Consider the following 21,100-nt stretch of genomic DNA (forward strand, 5'->3'; position numbering starts at 1 on the left):
CAATTCAGGCTTCTCATGTGGCCCCTTATGAACATTAATTGCCCACCCCTGTTTAAGACGACTGCTGTCACTGAAGATACAATGTGTCACGTAATCATAAATTAACAATAAAACATACTTATTAAATATATAATTTATTTAGCACTAAAATCACATCAACAAAAGCATCACATAATATTTCGCCACTGTCCACAATCGTTCATTCAGTTCACAGAAAGGTCTTTACGCTCACAGAAGACTTCAAATCCATACATTCATTTGGATATTTTCCTAACAAAGTCCACAACTTCAAACAGTTTTTCTCGTAGTGCAATGCAGGGTTTTTGATGACATCACAACAGAAGAAGCAAATACGCCTACTCTTGATATATTGACTTTGTGTGTAGACAAACTACACTTGAAACTAATTGACCTAGTTACTATATATATAAACGATAAAGTTTAAATTCATCCACTTGAGAAAAAACTTAAATATAATCTAAGTGTCCAAGAATGACATGCATTTCAGGACATGTTTGTAGAGCTCCAAACTATACAGTCGGGTAAGCAGGCTTTAAATATGGCCACGGAGACGCAATATTTGGTTGTTTACAAAGCATATTCCACTGCCTAAATAATTGCAATTTCCTCATTGCAACCATTAAATTGTTTGGGTCATAGCTCTTTCAAGCCTTAAATTATGGGGGTGGTCTGATGGGACAAAACTTTTGAATGTCCTTTTGCAGCTCCTTGTTCCTCCTCTGGGCCTCGTCTCGGCTGCTCTCTGCATTTTTCAGACAGATCTCCAGATCGGACACACGGCGGCGCTCTGCCTCCAGCTCAGACCTCAGCTCAGCCACCGTCGCCTTGAGCTCCTTGTTCTCCTTCTGCAGACTGGGACAACATTCAGAGGTCAGTGAAGACTTGGATCTGCCATATATAAGCACTATTAAAGTCTGTATAATGGTCAGATGCAAGTGTCACTTTGCGATAGAAACAAAGGGAGTCCGACTCTATAAGTAAAAACTGTTATTTAAATGATCAAAATTATCAAAGTAAAACAAACGTGGCCCCAGTACGAAGCCCTGTGGAACACACCAAGGTAGGTCAGATGGCTTTAGTTTATAGACATTCATTTTGTGATTGGCTGACAGACACACAGAAACTTCTGCCAGACAGAAATGAACAGAACCACTCCAGGACTGGACCCGTCATCCCAAACAGATCTCATGGCCTGGTGATCAGCATAATGTGATTGATCGAGTCAAAGGCTGAGTGCAGGTCAGTTGATATCATGAAGACAGTAATACAATGGCTTGACAGCTCTAGGGGCATCAAATTATTTGTATAAATTATGCTTATATTAGAATTTGAATTTAAAATTTCGTTGGAAACTTTGCTGACACAGGAAGGGTTGACATTAGTGACATTTTCCATGGAAAGAACCGGGACCTTTGGCTCTAATGTACTATGTTCCAATAAGGAAGTGAAATTATAAACATGGGAAAACTAGACCAGGTTTTCCGTGATAACTACGAGGTGGAACAACCAGCCTAATCTGTCATATGCTCTTTAAGCTTAAGAGAGCCGTGTTAACATAATATGCAAACGTGCATAGGTCCAATAACTAAAATGTGCTCAAATGTGCTCAATGTGAAGCTGCCTGGAATTTGTCTTGTTGTTAAAGACCAGATGAATCTAGTAGGGCTGCACAATCTATCACAAAACATATCGTATCGTGATATTAGGTGATGCAATATCTGTATATCTGTATATGTATCGCGTCACTAAAGTCTTCATTGGACTGAGATCGACAATGTTTTTGCAAACTCTGCAGCCAAACTCGTATCGCAAGTTACTTCAGTATTGAGCAGCCCTAGAATCTAGTGTCAAATTGTTGCACAATAAGATACACAATAAAACTGACAATGTTATTCTTGAAAAAGCAGGTCAGGAGTAAGGTTGTGCCATATTAACAGATTATTATGTGAGAGTCTGAACTCACCTGTCAATCGTCTGTGGCCCCTTTCTCTGAGCTTCACATTTGCTGTTGTCCTGAAGAGTAGCACACGGTTTCTCCAAACTATTTTGCTGCGTGTGACTTTGCACAGTCTTTTGGTCTATCTGAGCCTTTGCTTTTCCATCCTCTGCAGTCACATTATGGTCACTGCCTCCTCTGTTCTTAGACTTCATTTCCTCCTCTTTACTGCTCAGGGTGGACGACCCAAAGAAGGACCCGGAGCTTTTAAGATCTAAAATTTTAAATATATCTTCTGAAAATGTCCCGCTTTTATCCTCGATGCTCTCCTGTATGCGGCTCCAGCGGTTCAGGGCATCGGCTTTGGCTGCAATCCCGGTCAGAGGGCAGTTAAAGGTGGGCAGGGTTTGCGTGCGTTTGCGAGGGGTTTCGACGCACTCCTTGTGTTGGGGTGACGCTGGCTCTTGTTTCGTGTTGGATCGAAGTGGCCCAGGACTGTCCATATCCTCCTCTTCCTCCGGGGACTCCGAAAGAGAGGTGTCACAAAGCTGGGCACAGAAAAGGAATGGTTAAAGACTATTTAAATATGTTTTAAACTATTACTACTACGACTACTACTACTAGATTATGTTTTTTCTAAACGGGGGACATCCAAGCTCCGGCCCAGAAGCCAAAGTCAGTCCTCAAACCAGTTTTTGTTGACCTGAGTTGTTTACAGGACATTTAAAAACTCATCATGGATAAATGTGAGTTGGCAGAGGGAATAATTTTGAAGGATTTATCGACTTCTGAAACTTGATGACCTCACGTTGAGCCAAATCAAGTCACGGCTTTGCATTTCATATGTTTTTGATTATGCGGTCCTTGATAAAAAAAACAATTGGACAGCTCTGATGTAAACATTCAGCATAAGTCTAACGCATTAGTTTTATACAGCAACTTTCCATGTGCTCAACGTCTCAAGGCACAATTTTGTGCCTGACTCACTCTCAGTGCTTCTTGCTGGTAAGCTGCCTCCATTTTTATACAGATCAACAAGGAGGAGGCAAAGAAGTTAAAACAGCCGATACTTATGAAGGACATTGTTAAAAAAAAAAAAAAGTTTATAGTACTTGACAAAGTTATGCTTATTTTTGTTTATATTGTATATGTGTATTTAAGAAACTACAATTTTAAATCTCTATTATATAAATCTATAGATCTATAAATCCTACTTGTAACTGATGTTAGCTTAACCAACTTTTGTTTACACATTGTGTGTGTCATTGTACATGTTTGTGTATTATTGTATGTTTGTTTTATGTTTATTTCTTGAGTAATAACTAATGGGGATCTGTAATAAAGCTACTCTGTGGCCAAAGCTGCACCGGGGCAAATTGATGGACGTGTGGCTGCCAGTCTGCACTGTAAACCCCTCCAACCCCTGTCAGTCACTCAGTCAGTGAAGTGCCTTATCCATAAACACAACAGGTTTTCGGGACAGTCCTGAACCACACGTCCCAAACGCCATATTAACACTGGTTATTGTGAGATAAGTGCACCCTGGTCTGCAAACCTGTCCAATAGGCACAGCTCACTTCTGCTAATAATACACACTGTTTGTTCTGACTGTGATCATAGTGAGCTTTGAAGACAGAGACAAGAGAGCGGCTGTAAAGAGACAAGAAAGAACTCCAAACGCCAGTGTTGGAACTTATATGTTTCTTTCTCTCACTTATAAAACAGCCGCTCCACCTCTTTTGCTTATTGTGGTGCTTTACTCACTCATCCTGCGCTAAATAGTATTGGTGATCAATAGAAAAAAATCACTTGAAACCTCGCTATGTGTAGACGAGCTGCTTGCCTATTGAAATGACATTCTGTCTTGAAGGTTTTGGTAAAATATTGCAAAAATATCACAATATTCATCAGCTCTACCACCTGCCTTTGGTTTTGTCATCATAATTGTGTGGGTAAGCGCTCTAGGACTCTCGGAGGTGTTTTTGTTCATGCTTTGTTTTGGAACGAAGCACATAACATACGATTTGTACCTCGGTGGACTCCCAGCCCACAAAGTTCCTCGGAGCGTTCTTCTGGCTGTCGGACTTGTTTGGCGGCGGGGACGGGAGCTCGTCTTTGGAGGGAGGAAACAGCGCCACGTGTTGTCGAATCATCACCGTCATCAACTTCTGGATCTGAGGAGTTGCTGCGAAGAAAAGCCGAGGCGGGTAAGATAAGATAAGGCAGGGTCTGAAGGTAATGTAAAATCCATTGCATCTTCGTTTCCCCAGACGCTCACCTTTCATGACAGTGATGGGGTCTTCGATCTGAGGCTTCAGCAGGTTAATGCCCATCACGGTGGCCAGGTTCTCGACATTCATCTTGTTCACTTTAGAGTGCAGCTGCACCTCGAACAGAAACCTACACATGCACAAACGCGCAGGAAAGCACACTGGGTAAAGTACAGGGCTGCAACAATAACCATCAAACTGAAATCGCAATTTTAATTCATCTCTAAAGCTGTTGATTTCCAGTAATATAATGTCCAACCAACACATTATCTAGTGTATTGGTTAATATTTCAGTCTTCTCTCACATGTTAATGTTATAGTATGTAAAATATGCAATTAATTATCTTAAAACTTACAGTAATATATCTAAAACACATAGAATCAAATTTAGAATAGGCCCTTGTCAGTGGAGAGTGTAAAGATCTTTTACATAATTTACCTTTCATGAATTCCTTGAAAATGTTTGAACTTGTTGAATTTTTGCCCTTGACCTGAATTTCAGCGGGATTAAAACACCTATCCAGAGTTAAACCAGACTTGCCAAAGTAATCCAGGCATTGAAACTAGTTTGGATATGACTAATCATATAATCAGCCTAGATTAAGGTTAAATCCAGGCTTAGTGCAAGATTACACAGGCCAAGACTGGACAAATGCCAGAACTAAAAGGTTCCCAAATCCAGAACAAACTACTAAGGCCGGCGGTGCTCAACTGGGGCTGTGATTAATATATCGTATCAGCAATATATCGTGACAGAGTACGTGACAATACGCAGATATGTTTGTGTAACCACAGTCTTTATTCAGACCATGCACTATAACTACTGCAATACAAGGCTTCAATTGCAAGCTGAGATCCTTTTTTCCTAAAATTCAGAATATATCTTATAATATGGACACTATTGCGATACAATTGAAATCGCGATATGTATCGTATCGTGAACTCTGTATCGGGATATAAGATAAGATAAGATAGCCTTGTATATGTGTCGTATTGTCAAGTTATGGCGATACCTCTTCTCTCAGTGACCCCAAAACGTTCTTTCAACTAGACAAACTACTGTGTTTAAGAAAATTAAAGTTGTTTGCCTAAATTCAAAGATTCATCTAGAACAATCATCAGATTTGGTGAATGTGAACTGAAATGGCTCATTTTCAGCTATGTAGTGTATGCCATATAAAACGAAATGAAGTGTGAATGTAGTGTAAGAGAGACTGGTGGTGGCTGGAGGGGTCAGCCTGGCTCCACTCAGTCGACCCCAGAGCTGTTAAAGAGGTTTGTTGGCCTGCTTTAGTTGTTACTTCATGTAATCTCCCTCAGAAGGGTCAAGTGACTAAAAGAATCATCCTTAAACAGTGTAAACTAAGATGACAGTATGAACCTTTTCCAAAAACTTCCTCAGAGCAGCTGCAGCAAACTCTTATGAATATGAAGCTTCCTGCCATCGGGTGAACTGACTCATGTACTCACCGGCAGACATAACTCAGAAGGTTGTAATTCACTCGGGGGAGGAGGGCAATTTGTCTCTCCAACTTCTCCCATCCCTAAAAGACACATCGCAGACTTAGAGGAACAAGATTGATCTCAAGGGAAATTTACTTTGTCATGAAAGAAAACTCATAAAATAATCTGAGGAGTGAATGTAAAATACCTAGAGGATTCTGTACAAAATCCAGCACACATCTGCAGAGTAAAAAGAGTTGACATTTACAAACCGTTTGGCCGGGGGAGTCCAGGAGGGTGGTACAGTCCAGAAAGTCCTGGTACTGCGTCCAGGGAACCACAGGCTGCGGCAGCTCACGGAGGTACAGCTTGAGCAGAGACGCCACCGTGTGGACATCAGTGTCACTGCAGAAAAAAGAGTTTCACTGTGATTTTTAGATTTCTATGATGGTAGTGGCATTTGTCTTAGTCCAACAGGGGGTAAAGGCAAGTTTGCTTCGTGGAGGGCAGATTTCCCTCATTGTTTAAAGAGCCAGGGCCGAGCTCCCCAATTGTACGCCGAAGTAAAGCACCACTTTCAACAAATGACAGTGTTGGACATCATATATGACTTAATTGAGTGTTCCGCTAAGGAATTTTAAAGGAATTGACAGTATTTTTTTTTGTATGTATTTTATCTCTGATTTGTGTAAAGTTGTTTCTCAAAATGATCTTGAAGGCCAGAGGTTCTATGCTGGAAGGCCAGATGTGGCACCATGGGCCTATGTTGAGTCCAACAGTGGCTTAATGGGTGGCCCGAAGTGCGGTCAGGGAGTCAAATGTGGCCCTCTGTAACTCATGGTTTAATACACTCCAAAAGCAATCTAGAAATAAACTAAATTGTCTTGAAATAAGTAATTTGTCCTTGATTAAGTAACTAACCTGTCCATGGGGCACGTTTTCAGACCTATTCACCACAACTGCCTCTAAAATCCTGCACTGTCGCTCAAAAAGTTGTTAATTCGGGTCATTCACGAGCTTAATATAGAAGCTGTAGTTCTGCGTAAGACCTGAGGTGGCAGTATTGAGTATAAAAATGACCAACTTGCATCTAGTCCCTTTAATCGGCACATTTTCTCCAGTTCGACTTTCCAAAAATGTAAAAGTTTCCTGAAAAAAGCATTAAAAAAATAATAGACGTAAATTTGTGCGATAAACACACACAAAAAAAGCATCAAAAGAGCGTCAACAAACACAACAAAAATAGAAAAAAAAGGTGACGACATCGCGGTGACAATGCGAGGAAAAATCTTAGATGAGAACTCCAGTCAAGAAGCTTTTAGATTTGTTAAAGCGGGGGTGAAGAAGTTAATTTAAAAGCCCTGTACCTATAAAAGAGGAAGCCACTAATGTTAGTTGTGTCCAAACTCTTTCATAACTTTCTTAAGTAGACACTTCAAAATGCAAAAACACCTCCGGGTTAAAGCATTCATCCGCAGATTGGAAAGTCACCAGTTCGATTTGGTCGCTTACCACCATCGAGTGCAGACAGTGAATGAATGCATGAACTATAATGGAACTCTGATCATCTGGAGGAGCACTTGCATTATTATTATTATTACAAGCTTCAATTATAGACACAACATGCCAATACGTTGTGTTAACTAATTTGACCCATTCCTTTAAGACTGACCTTGTTTGGTTCTTTCCTTCTTATGTAATAACGTCGTCTTTCCCACATCTGTCAGCGTTGCACAACAGAGCGGCAGTTATTTCTGAACAATGTCTGGTTTGTTCTTGCCCAAACAAAAGCGCTTTTGCGGTTTGGAAGATGTTCAGATCCACTTTTGTCAATTTGACATATGCCTAAATCAATTTAGAAGCATGTGTTTTATGTCTCAAACTACAGTCTTTTCTCGGAGTCTCTGCAGTTTTCTGGTGTTGAGTAACCGAGGTCTGTCTGATGCCAAAGCAGGATGTGGTGGCTCTTTCTGTCTTATCTGAAGGCACAAACTAATCAGACCATTTGTGTATGTGCAGTGTGTTATGTAGACGTCCCAATCGGACATACAATTAGGCTACAACCAGCGCCGTGGGAACTTATGTTGGTTAGGGGGGGCTGAGGGATAAAACTGCCCCCAAAAACGCTTTTTCTGAGCTTATTTCCTATTGAATAATATTGCTTGCAATACACAAATTATCCACCAGGCGGTGCTGCAGCACACTCAGCACCCTGGGTTCCCATGGCCTTGGCTACGACTGAACAAAACTAACTAAATGGACACAAAAACAGTGTGAGAAGGGAAAGAAGAGAAGTCTATGTTTAATAAAAGGAACAAACTTTGTAGATGGAGCATAAAGGTGGCAAACATTGCACCTTGTTAAATCAAATTAAGAAGTAACTGACAATTTGGGCTAATCTGTAAAAACGTCTTCATCGACTGAACAATAATCCCTATTTAGCTACTTATGAATGAGTACCGATCCAATATAGGTACCGGATATCAGAGCCGATGCAGAAAATAATACAATATCGGGTATCGGCTACAGATATCCGATACTGATACTTATCTCAAGATCTGTATGTTTCCAGGGCGCGGCGCTTAATCATTTATCGAAAAATTGTTATAATGTTATTTGTTTGAAATTCAGTCGGTCTCCTTCTCAACGACACCCTCACCTGCTGATGTCATGAGGTGGTGTTCTTCTGTGGTTTTAAAGTCCAGACACCTTTCTGATCATTTCAAAACTCAAATTCCCTTCACTTGTTGAACTCTTTCTCTTCCCACAATGAAAGCTCAAGATGACTCAATTATCTTAAGCCATTTACCATTAATTATCATTCATTTGTTCTAAAATGTGAAATGACCTAAATAGGCTTCATGTGTAATTAAGGAGAGACACTGCAGGTGAAAAGGCCAAAATTGCCTATATTTTCAGCGATAAAATCTACTTAATGCCTAGACCCAGGTTTAAATGTATGTTTTTATTTTTGTTTATATATTTTACAAAGTATTTTCCAGAGGGGATTTTGGATATGTTGTTTAGGTTTTGAATAAGCAAAACAATCTGTAAACATTCAATTTTCGCCATGTTTTATTGGTTTCAAAGCTCAATAAATCAGTCTAGGAATTAGATATTAAAAAACCCTCAGAAGAAAACCTTCAAAATATTTTTTTGAGTCTGTAGTTTGGAGTCTGTAGTTTGGAGTCTGTAGGAGCTTCTAAGAGGAGATGCTGTTGCAAAAGTGGAACAAAAATGGCATTTTGAGAGAAGGTTTTGTAACTTGTGTTCATTGTGTTCATTCTGTATTTTGCGGCAGGTTTCTCCCAGAAAGGAAACCATATTTAGATTATAAAGCATCATCTCGGGCACCCTTCACAGGACACATGGATATAAAATATGTCAATATTTGTGAATGAATGCGTGAGGAAAAGCCCGCTTTTGCAGTTTGAGTTACTTCCTGGATATTTAAAGCACGGATATAAGGATAAAAAATCATAAAATAAGAAGCGAAAAGTTCAATCTTTTTTATATCCTGACATTGAAACTAAGAGGTCAAGGGAGAAAACTAGCTAAAAATCTCAACATTAACAACCATGTGAAAAATAAATGTTTTCAACAGCCATGTCTCGCCTTAATGGGAACAAATAAGGCGGACACCCGCACCATACTGTACCTGGGGAATGAGGGCCTCTCCCCGGCGTCGAAAGCGTCTCTGAACTGCCTGACAGCGTTGTCCTGCCCCGGGAGCCTGAAGATGCCCTCCTCGCTCAGGCCCTGCTCCTTAATGAACTCCACGCACTTCTGCACCAGGATCGGCACCATCTGAGGACCGAAGCGCTGCTCAGAGGCCACGGTGTCCGCCAGGCTCTTACCAAACACTGTGGGGAATAACACCAGGATCATGACCTGTGAAAACAAGTCTCTGTCTAGAATATTTTTCTAATATTAATGCCTGCCAGTAAAATCCCATTTCTATTTGAATCTAAATAGAAATGAAACCTCAGAGTTAAAACGCCAAATCAGTGATAAAAGACAGTTTCTATTTGCTGTCATCAAAATCCTCACTTTCCAACATAAAAAGCACATGAACACAAACCAACTGGGGAAAGTGGCGTCACATCTCGGGGAAAACAAGCGCATGTATGTATGTATTCTACTTGACATGAACGCAGAAATGGCCACTCAAGGTTCTTCTTCTGCTTTGTTATGACATCGCACGCATAAGCTCTATCCTCTCAGTCCCACATTAGCATTTTACCTGCACTAGTGGGCGCTCCGATGACCCTGCGCAGAGTGCGGACCCACTCGCCCATGTCGCTCTGGGAGCTGGCCATAAACACGTGTGAACATCGCTCTCGGTCTCCTTTGGAACCTGAATAACAGAGCAGAGAATGATGGGCAATATATGAAAAGCATATGCATCACATTATGCTTGGTCAGGCTTTCAAAACTACTTCACGTTTAAATGCACAGTGCATGACATTTTGGATTATACTGTTGTCAGCAAAACAAAACATGCTCCTAATGACCAGCGAGTAAACAAAGAGTGGATTTGGATGAGGACCTAACTTGTTTTAAATCTCATATTTGTTTGAACATCCATAATCTGTAGTAGTTAAAGTGTTAGCATCGTAGCTAAAGGCTAAACAATACAACCATCCCAAGCGAGCTGAATAAAATACCAGTAGAAATATATGTTACGTTTTTTGTTTAAAAAACGTTTTAGGCTATTTGTTGTAAAGAAGGTTAAGAATGATAAGAAGAATGAGCACTGTCCCCTGCAGAGATGAGACACTGTTGTATATAATTATACATTTTACTAAATGCATCCAGCAAGATAGTTCATTTATTCATTTGAAGTACAGCCCACAAAACATGTCACACAAGTGTTTGTCTCCAAAATAAAGAATATGAAACAAGAACCAATTTGTGAATCAGTTTCAGCATGTCACTGACACACCCATTGACAGTGTTTATCAGCTAAAAAAAAGTGGATTTGTTTTTTAGTTGCTCTTTAAAGCTGAGGTACCTGACTTTTTGTTGTTGTAAAAAATGTGTTTCTTCCACCACAAAGTATGTTGTAAACATTGCAAAAAGCAGCCCTTTTATTGAGCGACAGAAGACAGTAGTAGAATCTAAATGCAATTTATTTTTGGGAGGTTCCCCCGTCCTTCACTTTACCTCCGATTAAAGCTGCACATGGGCTTGAATTGTGCATATAAACAATTTGTCTGAACAATTTGGATAGGACAAGATCGCGAATACAAGCGGCCGAAATGAGTTTCCTTCGCAGGGTGGCTGGGCGCACCCTTCGAGATCGGGTGAGGAGCTCAGTTACCCGGGAGGAGCTCGGAGCAGAGTCGCTGCTCCTTCACGTCGAAAGGAGCCAGCTGAGGTGGCTCGGGCATCTGTTCCGGATGCCTCCTGGTCGCCTCCCGCGGGAGGTGTTCCAGGCATGTCCTAGTGGGACAAGGCCTCATGGGAGACCCAGGACACGCTGGTGGGACTATGTCTCCGAGCTGACCCCGAGGCGTCCCCCCAGAACAGCTGGAGGAGGTGTGTGTGGACCTTGAAGTTTGGGCATCTCTGCTGAGACTGCTGCCCCCGCGACCCGGCCCCGGATAAAGCGGAAGAAAATGGGTGGATGGATGGATGGATGGAATTTGGATATGCAGAAGGGATTGTGAGAGCTAGAAACAAGTTTGGGCCAAATTTAAAAATGTGATAGCTTGTGCAGGAAAAATCAGGTACCCCAGCTTTAAACAAAATACAGTAATATATTAGTCATTGCAATTTAAAGCCACTATGTGCATCATTTTACCCAATAAATAGAATCGAATTAAGCATTTATTTATATTACACATATTTTTACTGTTTAAATACAACTTTAAAATATGAACAAATAAACATGTGTTTGCTATGAGTGGCTCATCAAGACCTGACTGGGAGTGGGTACGTTTCCATGGAGAATTGACTAAACACAGTCAAGTATGAGATTTAAATAGGTCATTTTGTGTTGCTGGCACAAAGAGAATAATCCAAAATGTTACGCAGTGTGCCTTCCAATCGTTTGCATTGATACAAACAAAAATACCAAACTCCCCCCAAACAAAATACAGCATATCAAACCAAGCTGGACACCGGTGAACAAGATCTGCAGAACATGCAGCTAATGTCGCCAAAACAAAAGAGAGAACCGGGAGAGCAAAGAAAGGGAAATGTTTGACTGCACTTTTGCTCTGTCTCAGTGGCATCATAACGATTTTCTGTTTATATTTTGCCAAAAATAATTCAAAAATAAGTAGTGAAACTCAGATACATTTTTGAAACAGTAATATGTAATACAACATTTTTAAAGCTGTAACTCCTTGCACTAATATAATATCACAATTACAGTAACTCCCCCAACACTGTGAAAGTGTGCGCATGAAAAATTGACTTGATAAGTAACGACTGCTCTTTTAGGGAACTCATTTGTTGCTTTTAGCACCACCTGCTGGCAACAGGAAAAACACCTATGAAATAAACAAGGTACAAGCCACCACTTATAGCTAATAGCATGCCAACATAACAATGGTGTCATAGCTTGAGTGCAGAACGGGTAAGAACGAATGGTGGTGTTTTAGATCTGTATTGACCTGGTGGTGTTATCGATCTGTGTTGACCTGGTGGTGTTTTAGATCTGTGTTGACCTGGAAATACAGATCGAAGCGCTTCAGAAGAAGAAGAAGAAGAAGAGACCAAAGTGAACAGGATTGTAAGTAAAACGCTACTTCTCCAAGTACGTTTTTTGAGGAAGAAACAACATTAAAACACTCTTAACAGATCATGAAAGAAGGCTTTGCAAGTCAAAAATAATTCTTACGTGGCACGATCTCGAACAGATATTTCCCGGCATCGTCCGCGTTCGGAGGCAGCTCGTTGACTTTACTTGAGCGCAGCTGGATCACGCCCTGGACCGACACAAGGCAAGAGTCACTGTGCGGAGCTACATTACGGCAAAGTCAAGTATGTCAGAGATTAAAGAAAGTCTGTCACATCATTCAGTTCCTTGTAGTTTCATACAGTTTGTGTGTGAACTTCGAGGAGCATTTTGACACCAGTGCATGCAGCAGACTCGTGCACAGGAAGTTCGAGAGACAAGGCACGTCGTAGTGGTTTTGATGATATCACGCAGGATCATCAGATTCAACATGAAAACCTTAAAAACACTCTCATGCAACCGTTAATTTCAACAGGTCACTACGGCAGCTTTTAATGGTGCTTTCATTCATGTTTGAGGTTTTTCTTCTATTATTATGTATTCAGTAGATGTGACAACAAAAGTGTAAATATGCCAGATTATACCAAAAAAAGGAGAAGAAGTAATGTTGACCTGTTGTCCCTATAATGACACCGGTGCAAGCTCATTCACCCTGCACTAACATCCTCACTGGACACTGGACTTTAAAGGCCCTACACCTGATTTCATTGTAGTAATGGAACTAAATTTGTTTTGCCCTCATTCAGTATATTGTAAACTTAGCTGGTAAAGAGGTGACAAAGTCATCCCTGATAAGAATTGGGATGTTAAGAATGCCTGACGTTTTAATTTACCCGCTCCCTTTTTCATTGTTAAGTTGAGATGGCATGTTTTGATTTTGAGTATTTTCACAAATGGTATAAATATATGTAATGTATAGATTAGTTTTATTGTCTAATTGTCCTGTAACAAAACCGAAGAAATGTTCAGTCAAAACACGGTAATAGGACGTAAATAGCCTAATAAATGAGGATGACTGGGGATAATGCATTCTGCAGCCCGGCTTCAGTTTTAAGAAATGATTCACCAAGTTCCCTGGCAATTAAAAGTTTTGATACCGTGTTATGTAACAATTAGTCATATTACCCTGATATACTGTGTTCTGTTTCCATATAATTACCATGTTATTACACTACGAGGCATGTGGCGTGTAAACAGACTATGCGCTGGCTGAGGCTTGTAAACCGGCGGTTACGCCAAAGCTGTCCTTTCCCCGTGGCTGCAGCCGCATGAGCCTCCAGCTCCAGGCTGTGTGTCCCGCACTCGCTCACTTCAACTGGACAGAGGAACAGCAGCCACTGACTGAGCACCAAACTAGTCGAAGTTTTGCGACCACTGTAGTTTTCATATTTGTGACCGATCATGGAAAGTGTCAGTTTTGGGGCATTTTGAGTTGTTCACAGATTATGAAAGTGTCGTCTCCAAGCTCCAACAACAGTCGCGTGAAGTGTGAGCGCATCTACAAGCTAACCTATAAAGCTAACAGCTATCAGTTACTGTGAGGCTACATTGGCTCCGTGCACGCTCTGCGCTCGTGGTCAGCGAGGAGAGGGCTGACCCCTCCAGGTGGACCGAACATTGGACGCTCACAGATATGAGCGGTTCTGACCTGGTTTCTGCTGATCATGTTTACGAAAACTGAACCAAAATATACCAAACTTTTAGTAGCTTACTGTGGCCGGAATAAACCTGATACCATTTTATTTTGCATGGTAGGGTGGCATATTCAAGTGTATAGGCTATATTCCTATAAATAGTCAATACAAGTTTAAAATCGATGTTTAAAAATCGAATATGTAACAATATTTTTATCCTTTAATGATTTTTTTTAATCTTTTTATGATTTTTTTCAAAGACAGTATCTTCTGATGTACAGAACCTGATTTGTAATTTCTGTCTCTGTCCACTGATGAAACTACAGTTCTAAAACAAAATGAAAGTCTACTAAATTTAGTGTTATTTGTCAATCACATGCACTGCAGAAAAGTGGATCTTTTGAGTTCGTGAAACATAGAGTCTACATGTTCTGTGGTCTGACACGTCCCTGTCACCTTTTTCACTATACACTATACTACTGTGTGTGTATGTCTGAGTAATGCATTAACTTTAGAGCGATGTCAGAATTTTTCATTAGATTTAGAATTAATGCCAGTTTCTTATGACAGTTAAGATTTTGGCACTTTTAATTTAATGACTTTTATGACTTGTGTTTACAGTTTATGCACTAAGACTCAAAAGCATAGCAGACTTGGAAGTGCCTTTACCTGCACCGTGGTCTCCTTGTCATCTTTATAGTACGTCAAGGTGCCCCCCCTCAGCACAAAGTATCTCTGCTGCCAGTTCTTGACCAGGGAGCGCTGCTGCTTCTTGAGCCATCCCGCCCTGAGCGGCCTCTCCATGGATCTGGGGGACTGAGGTGACCCCCCGCCAGGCGCACTGTCCCCCGGGACCACACTCCAGGAGCGGCCTACGAAAACACGAAACAAGGCATCAAAAGGCAAAATGAGAGCGAGGTGCACCAGACGAAACGAGCCACGCGACGGCAATGCTGCAGAGTGCTTCCTGTTTCGGTCATTAATAGATAAAGTGCAAGCCGATGGTGTGATAGTGAACATGCAGTGTAGTGTGAGTGGAAACACGACATTTTAAAGTGTCATGTAAGGTCTTAAAGCTGGCCACAATATTTCCATAAGTCTGAAGTAAATGCAAAACAAGTTCATGTAACTTAAGTCTAGAATAGAATTGAACAGAACAAAAAAAAAAATTTGCAAATGAATAAATCTGTCTATTTTGTTAATAATTATGTACTAAATGGTGTTTTTGAAAATACATGGCAGTAAAATAACACTACCTGAGAACTTATTCAGATGAACAATCAGACACAAGTTTTACTAAAGAGATTATTTTATTTATACTTAAAGGGACTATACAGAGTTTAAAAATGTTAAAACTAAGTATTTTCTTCCCCCTACATGTTCCAACAATGTTAGGTGTAGAATGAACTCAGACTTGTTCATCACTACTGCCTCTAAAATCCTGCACTGTCACTCAAAAAGGTGTTACTTCGGGTCCTAAGTGCCGTCATGCACAAGCTTAATATAGAAGCTGCAGTTACACTTAAGACCTGAGGTGCCAGTAGTGAGCATAAAATGACTAACTTGCATCTAGCCCCTTTAAGTAGGTGTCAATCTGGTTTGAACATGGTTTACACCCAGGTTAGACATAATTTAGACCAATATAGGTTTCTTTTAGACCGTTTAAGACCCGGTTTAATACCGATTTGAGCATGAAAATTGGATGTTTTCAACCTTTTTCCCACATGAAGCTAAAGTGGCGCTGCTTGAGGAGCGTGTTGATGGATTAAACTTGTAGTGAATGTTTATCGGAGGCTCTTACTGCTTAAAAACAGTCACTGTCAACTGGACTTGGTTTGCTCAAAGCTGCACATGAACACAAACACAGGTTTCTGTGAGCAGGGCATTCCTTATTTGAAAGCTAAGAACCTCCAGAGTTCAGCCGCTGAGCTTTAGGAGCTTTAAGAGGCTGCACTGGCACTGACTGGGGACATGGTTGAAGAATCGGAGATAGTCCTTTTTATGTTTCCAAACTTGTTCTAGCCATCTGATTGGATACCTGTCCTGAGACACAGACAATAACATTTATGACATTTACAATGTGCTATTGGACCTAGGGGTGTCACGATAATTACTATATCGACTCATCGTTCAATAAATAACAGATAAATGATATATTTTTGGGCTCGATATTTATCGTCTGTACATTTATTAGCATTTCCCCCCTATGTTTTATTTGTAAAACTTAGATTTATAACTGAAACAAATTGAGTTACATCATATTTCATGTTTATTACAGCTTGTGTGTTTTTTTAGGATATGATGATGCAATTTTCTAACAAAGGCTTACTGTCATTTTTATGCCTGAAAGTTGACAGTATCTTTAAGGTCAATAATATCATTTATCGCGATACTTTACTGCCCCAGTATATCGAACTTTAGATTTGTTATCGTGACAGGCCTAATTGTACCCTAATTTTAGCATTTTTTCATGAAAAATACAGACTTTTCATGTGATTTTTTTTGTTTTTGCTTTTGTACGGTTTGTGGAAACCAGAAAACAATGAATCATTTCTAGTAAAATAGTCGTTTCAATAGTAATGGATTCGTTGTTCCAGCTCTAGTCAAATATCTAATGACCTGGTGCTTGGAGTGAAAAAACAACAACACTGAGAACCGAGTATGGTAAACAAAGGAAAGATTTTCATCACAGTCATTGCCAATTACGTTGCTAACCAGTCCTGATCCAGGCCAGGTCTCACAGACTGATAAACACATTTCACACATGGGTGAGAGATATGGCAAAAAACATGTATAGCCAGAGATACCAGAGAGCGTGTCGTCAGGGTTTTCGAATCCCGCTTCCTGAAGGTGCACACTATCGTCGTGTCCTTGGGCAAGACACTTTATACAGTAACTTATTGGTCTTTGTTTTGGGTTTTTTTGCACGCAGAGTTTGAGAGAATTTGTTATGGATCACCCCGTAGTTCTCCAAAAACGCTCTTACATGCGCTTAAACTCCCGCCTGAACCGAGAGGATGTTTTTCCTCACGTCATCAGATTTTTTCCCCATCATTTTTTTGTTGGGTATTCAACTCATTTTTGTAACTTTTTTGTCATTTTTTTCGTCAATTTTTTATCACATTTATGTCACATTTTTGTCATTTTTTTGTCCATTAATTTTTAACTTTTTCGACAATTTTTAATTAAATTTTTCTTTTTTTTGTCACATTTTTGTAATTTTTTTGTCAAATCTTTATCACATTTTTGTCATATTTTTGTGATTTTTTTTGTCACATTTTAGTCCTTTTTTTCGTCAATTTTTTGTCAATTTATTGTGGCATTTTTGTGACATTTTTGCCACTTTTTCATTCATTTTTCGTCACTTTTTTGTCACATTTCCATCATTGTTTTTGTCTCATTTTTTTTAGGCTTAAATATAAAGTATGAAGAGGAAACGTTACTCACTCTTCAGGGTTAAACTCTACACAAGTTGCACATTTTTAAGTTTTATGACGCACAGGAGGCTCACAGGGCTGTTATGAAATCTTGAGTCTATCGCAGAGTAGGACCCGGGAGAGAGTGGCGTCCGTGGCCTGAGCGATGGCCCTGCTCTGACATGGCCCGCCTACTCTGTTCTCCGTAAATTCACCGTAACTTCTGAAGCAACCAGAAGAAAACAGGCCACGCCGCAGTAAACAGGAAGCTGCTGCATCTTCGCTTTGAAAGACCTCCACCTCAGCGTTTGAAAAGGTCCACTGCAGGGCTAATTTTATACTTCTCTCTCTTAGTTAGTGCTGTCGGGGAACGGGGAGACCACACACATAGAGGGGTGTGAAGGAAAGACGTAAAGATTATCTAAACTGTTTAAAAAGTGTGATAAGACACAAACTGGATCAATGAGTGGCATCTAAACCGCAGCAGCTTTACGCAAAGCACAAGACGCAATGGAAAATCGGAGCTAGACTTTCCCACACTCACTGCATTTGACAAGATCTAAGACTATAGTGTTTTAGTTGTGCGTTTCAGCCATTTGCAGCAACATTATATTACTATTTCAAATACATTTTCAGCTAAAAAAAGCTAAATTAAGTGGAAAACGGAATGAAAAATACTGTCTTACGAGGGCAATATAGTCTAAAAATACTACTTTTCATTGTTCAACATGACAGTAAGTTTCAGAAAGTGGTAGTCCACCCCTTGGCCCTGATTTTGGCTTAACGTGGTTCATATCGATCACTTATAATTAGAGGTCAACCGATATATGGGCCGGCCGATATCATGGGATTTTACAATATCGGCAATCGGCTGATCGAGTGCCAAAAAAAAGAAAACAATAGACTTTACGTTTTTTTTGCATTTTTTCATCCCACAACTTCCCTCAGGGGAACGGAGAAACCTCGCAATGAAAATAGAGTTCGGGAAAGTCCACAGATACCGTGGAGATCCGCCATCTTTGCAGCTGTTAGCATACATTTCAATGACTAACATTAGCAATAAAAAAAAAGTATAGAAAGTGGAGAAAAAAGTCGTCAGTATTATAACTTTTAAAATCTCCATCAATTTACAATTGCTGCTAGTCCCATAATGCTTAGCGATATGACGTCACGTTCCCGAACTCTATTGGTTAGCTACAAGTTTGTTAAGCACAAGTTTCACTAAACCTCAGTCAATATGGACCGGAATATGGATATGCTGTATAGGCCTATGTCAGTTTGAAGCACAGATCCTGGAGAATTCAATCACTGAGTTAGTTGTAACAACTGTATTTATGATCGGTGCACAACATGCCGTGGCTATCAGCAGAATGCTAATGCTATCAGCAGAATGCTAGTGCTAACTGCAGCATGCTAATACTAGCGGCAGAATGCTAGTGCTAACTGCAGCATGCTAATACTAGCGGCAGCTAATAAAGGCTGCGACAGAAACTATGATCGGATGACTTAGAGTAATTAAATAAAATCGGCCACTGCTGGGTGAGTGGCCAAGTATTTATGTTTTTGCAGGATTATAGACCAGACATTTGAAAATCAAAAACATCGGCCGAGCACATTGGCATCGGCAAATAGAAATCTCCCAAAAATTGAGATCGGCCTTAAACCTAAATTTGCCACATTTTCTTCTTATTTTTGCTAAAAAAAACAATTAATTGCCCGCATAATTACTCATTTTTATTTCTAATATTTCTCCCATATTTTAGTATAGGTATCGAAACAAGTATTATTCAGATATCGGTATCGAAAACCAAGTATTATTAAAGTACTGGCATCGGGGGGAAAAATGAACCAACAATTTTTTTTGTATCATGGCTTGTCATCATAGAGTGATGGTGGGTGGGAAGGGAGGAAGCTCACAGGGAACAACAAGGAAACTCCACCAGAGGCTCCACAGCCTAGAAATCACACCCAGGACCTTTTTTTTTTTTTTTTTTTAAATATAAAGGCGAGATCACATTGCTACCAAACTCCGCAGCAGTGATTCTACATCGTCGACAGTGGTGGGTAGAGTAGCCACAATATTTACTCGAGTAACGTTACTGTGAAATAACTTTACTCGAGTACAAGTAAAAAGCAGTGTCCAAATAAAAACAACACGTAAAAGATTTAAAAAAAGGACTTAGAGAAAATGTGAGGAATCAAGAGTAACTAGAAATGGACAAAAATTGAGAAACAACAAACTACATATAAGGTCGCTTTTGTACTCACTGAGGCACTTAACTCAGAGTAAAGATTTTATTTATTACTCAAGTAAAGTGTGTAAATGATCTACTCTAATAAGTACAGCTTCTTCAATAAAAAAGTTCCAGTTGATCTAATGGCCTGACTGTCATGCAATGGTCAAATGAATGAAAGGAACTTATTTAACCCAATGAATGACCACAACACACTCACTTCACTGAGGCACGCTCTAAATGTATTCTTTTAGGCTTTGGTTAGTGTCTACAAAGCATCCAACCACTGAAACCTATAGTAGCCTATACCCAAGTCGAGATTCATAGGCCTGACTGCAGTATTTTTAGCCAACATTTACTCTGCTTTTTAAAGGAAGGCATACAGGGCCACGTTATCAGTTTCCTATCAGGTGGTGGTGCGGTGTGTGGAGGGTTTTTACCTATCCGTGAGGACGTCTCCTTGAAAGTGCTGAAGTCCCAGTTTCGAGGTAGCTTGAGAGACATCGTGTGCCCTTAACTCATAGCCCGGGTCAGCCCTGCGCAAAGTTCACGGCCTCCGCTCTGCGCCGCGCCGCACGGACGTTCACACTGCGACCCGCACGCAACGCAAATAACACTTCCCTCTTCCTGTGTGCGACGGTTTCTTATTCTCCCCCTCTTCTTCTTCTTCTTCTTTAAGCGTATTCTTTCCCTCAGATCGCGCTTGTCATGTTGCCTTTGCGTCCGCGCGCGCTTGGAAACTCCAGTAGTATCTCTTGAAATCAGGTCTGTGTGCGTCTGTGAGTTTATAATGGCACACACACACACACACACGTTCACTTGTACTTGAAAAAACCGCAGAATCTTCTCTAAAGGAAGTCACCTCTTGCTCTTGCACAGGTTGGCTCATTCGGCGGGTTCACAGGCGCAGGAAACTGAACTTCGCGTCGGCCCCTGCGCGAAAGTGTGCGCAAAGTGGCAGCGACTACACAAAGCCATGTTACTCTTTTGCAACGACACATGTTTGGAGGGGGGGTAAAAAAAAATAGAGAAGTAAGCAAAAAAAGAGGAAAGAAGTCAGACAGGCAAACCCATGGTCTTTTTTTAAATAGTTTATTTCAAACCATGGCGAAGATAAGCACATTGTAGCATTAAATAGTACGATTTCTCCCCCCCCCCCCCCCCCCCCCCCCCCCCTTGACAAAATCCAACACAAACCATAGCACGGTTTAATAGAGATACAGAAATAGTATAATTTTATAGAAGCGAATCTAAGCACTTGAGTTTCTATGCACTGTGTGGGATGGGCACAACTCCCATACATTCCTAACGAGGTCCTAAAGTGGCACAAAAACGGCACGTAATAAAAAAACAAACAAACATCAGGTTTCTATTCATTTTTTTTAAGGGGAATGTATC

The 21,100-nt window shown here is 40.4% G+C and overlaps 1 protein-coding gene across 1 annotated transcript; it reads right to left on the bottom strand.

Annotated features, from left to right (window-relative positions):
- Positions 1-174: 174 nt before the first annotated feature.
- Positions 175-20,444, bottom strand: arhgap25 (Rho GTPase activating protein 25). Its single transcript, XM_079561572.1, has 11 exons — positions 20,143-20,444; positions 14,722-14,924; positions 12,521-12,608; positions 9,914-10,027; positions 9,329-9,533; positions 5,943-6,075; positions 5,698-5,771; positions 4,236-4,357; positions 3,988-4,142; positions 1,985-2,505; positions 175-873 (listed from the first exon to the last, which is right to left on the bottom strand). The coding sequence occupies exons 1-11, from the start codon at positions 20,204-20,206 to the stop codon at positions 678-680; spliced, it is 1,875 nt and encodes a 624-aa protein (XP_079417698.1). The 5' UTR covers positions 20,207-20,444; the 3' UTR covers positions 175-677.
- Between the last annotated feature and the right edge of the window lie 656 nt (positions 20,445-21,100).

This window comes from Gobius niger (assembly GCF_951799975.1).
Source record: "Gobius niger genome assembly, chromosome: 1".
NCBI lineage: Eukaryota > Metazoa > Chordata > Actinopteri > Gobiiformes > Gobiidae > Gobius > Gobius niger.

Coding starts and splice junctions, on each gene's coding strand:
- arhgap25 (XM_079561572.1), bottom strand. CDS start 20,206: ATGTCTCTCAAGCTACCTCGAAACTGGGACTTCAGCACTTTCAAGGAG. Junction 12,609..14,721: donor ACAAGGAGACCACGGTGCAG/GTAAAGGCACTT, acceptor GTGTCGGTCCAG/GGCGTGATCCAGCTGCGCTC. Junction 874..1,984: donor GGGCCACAGACGATTGACAG/GTGAGTTCAGAC, acceptor ATGTTGTCCCAG/TCTGCAGAAGGAGAACAAGG.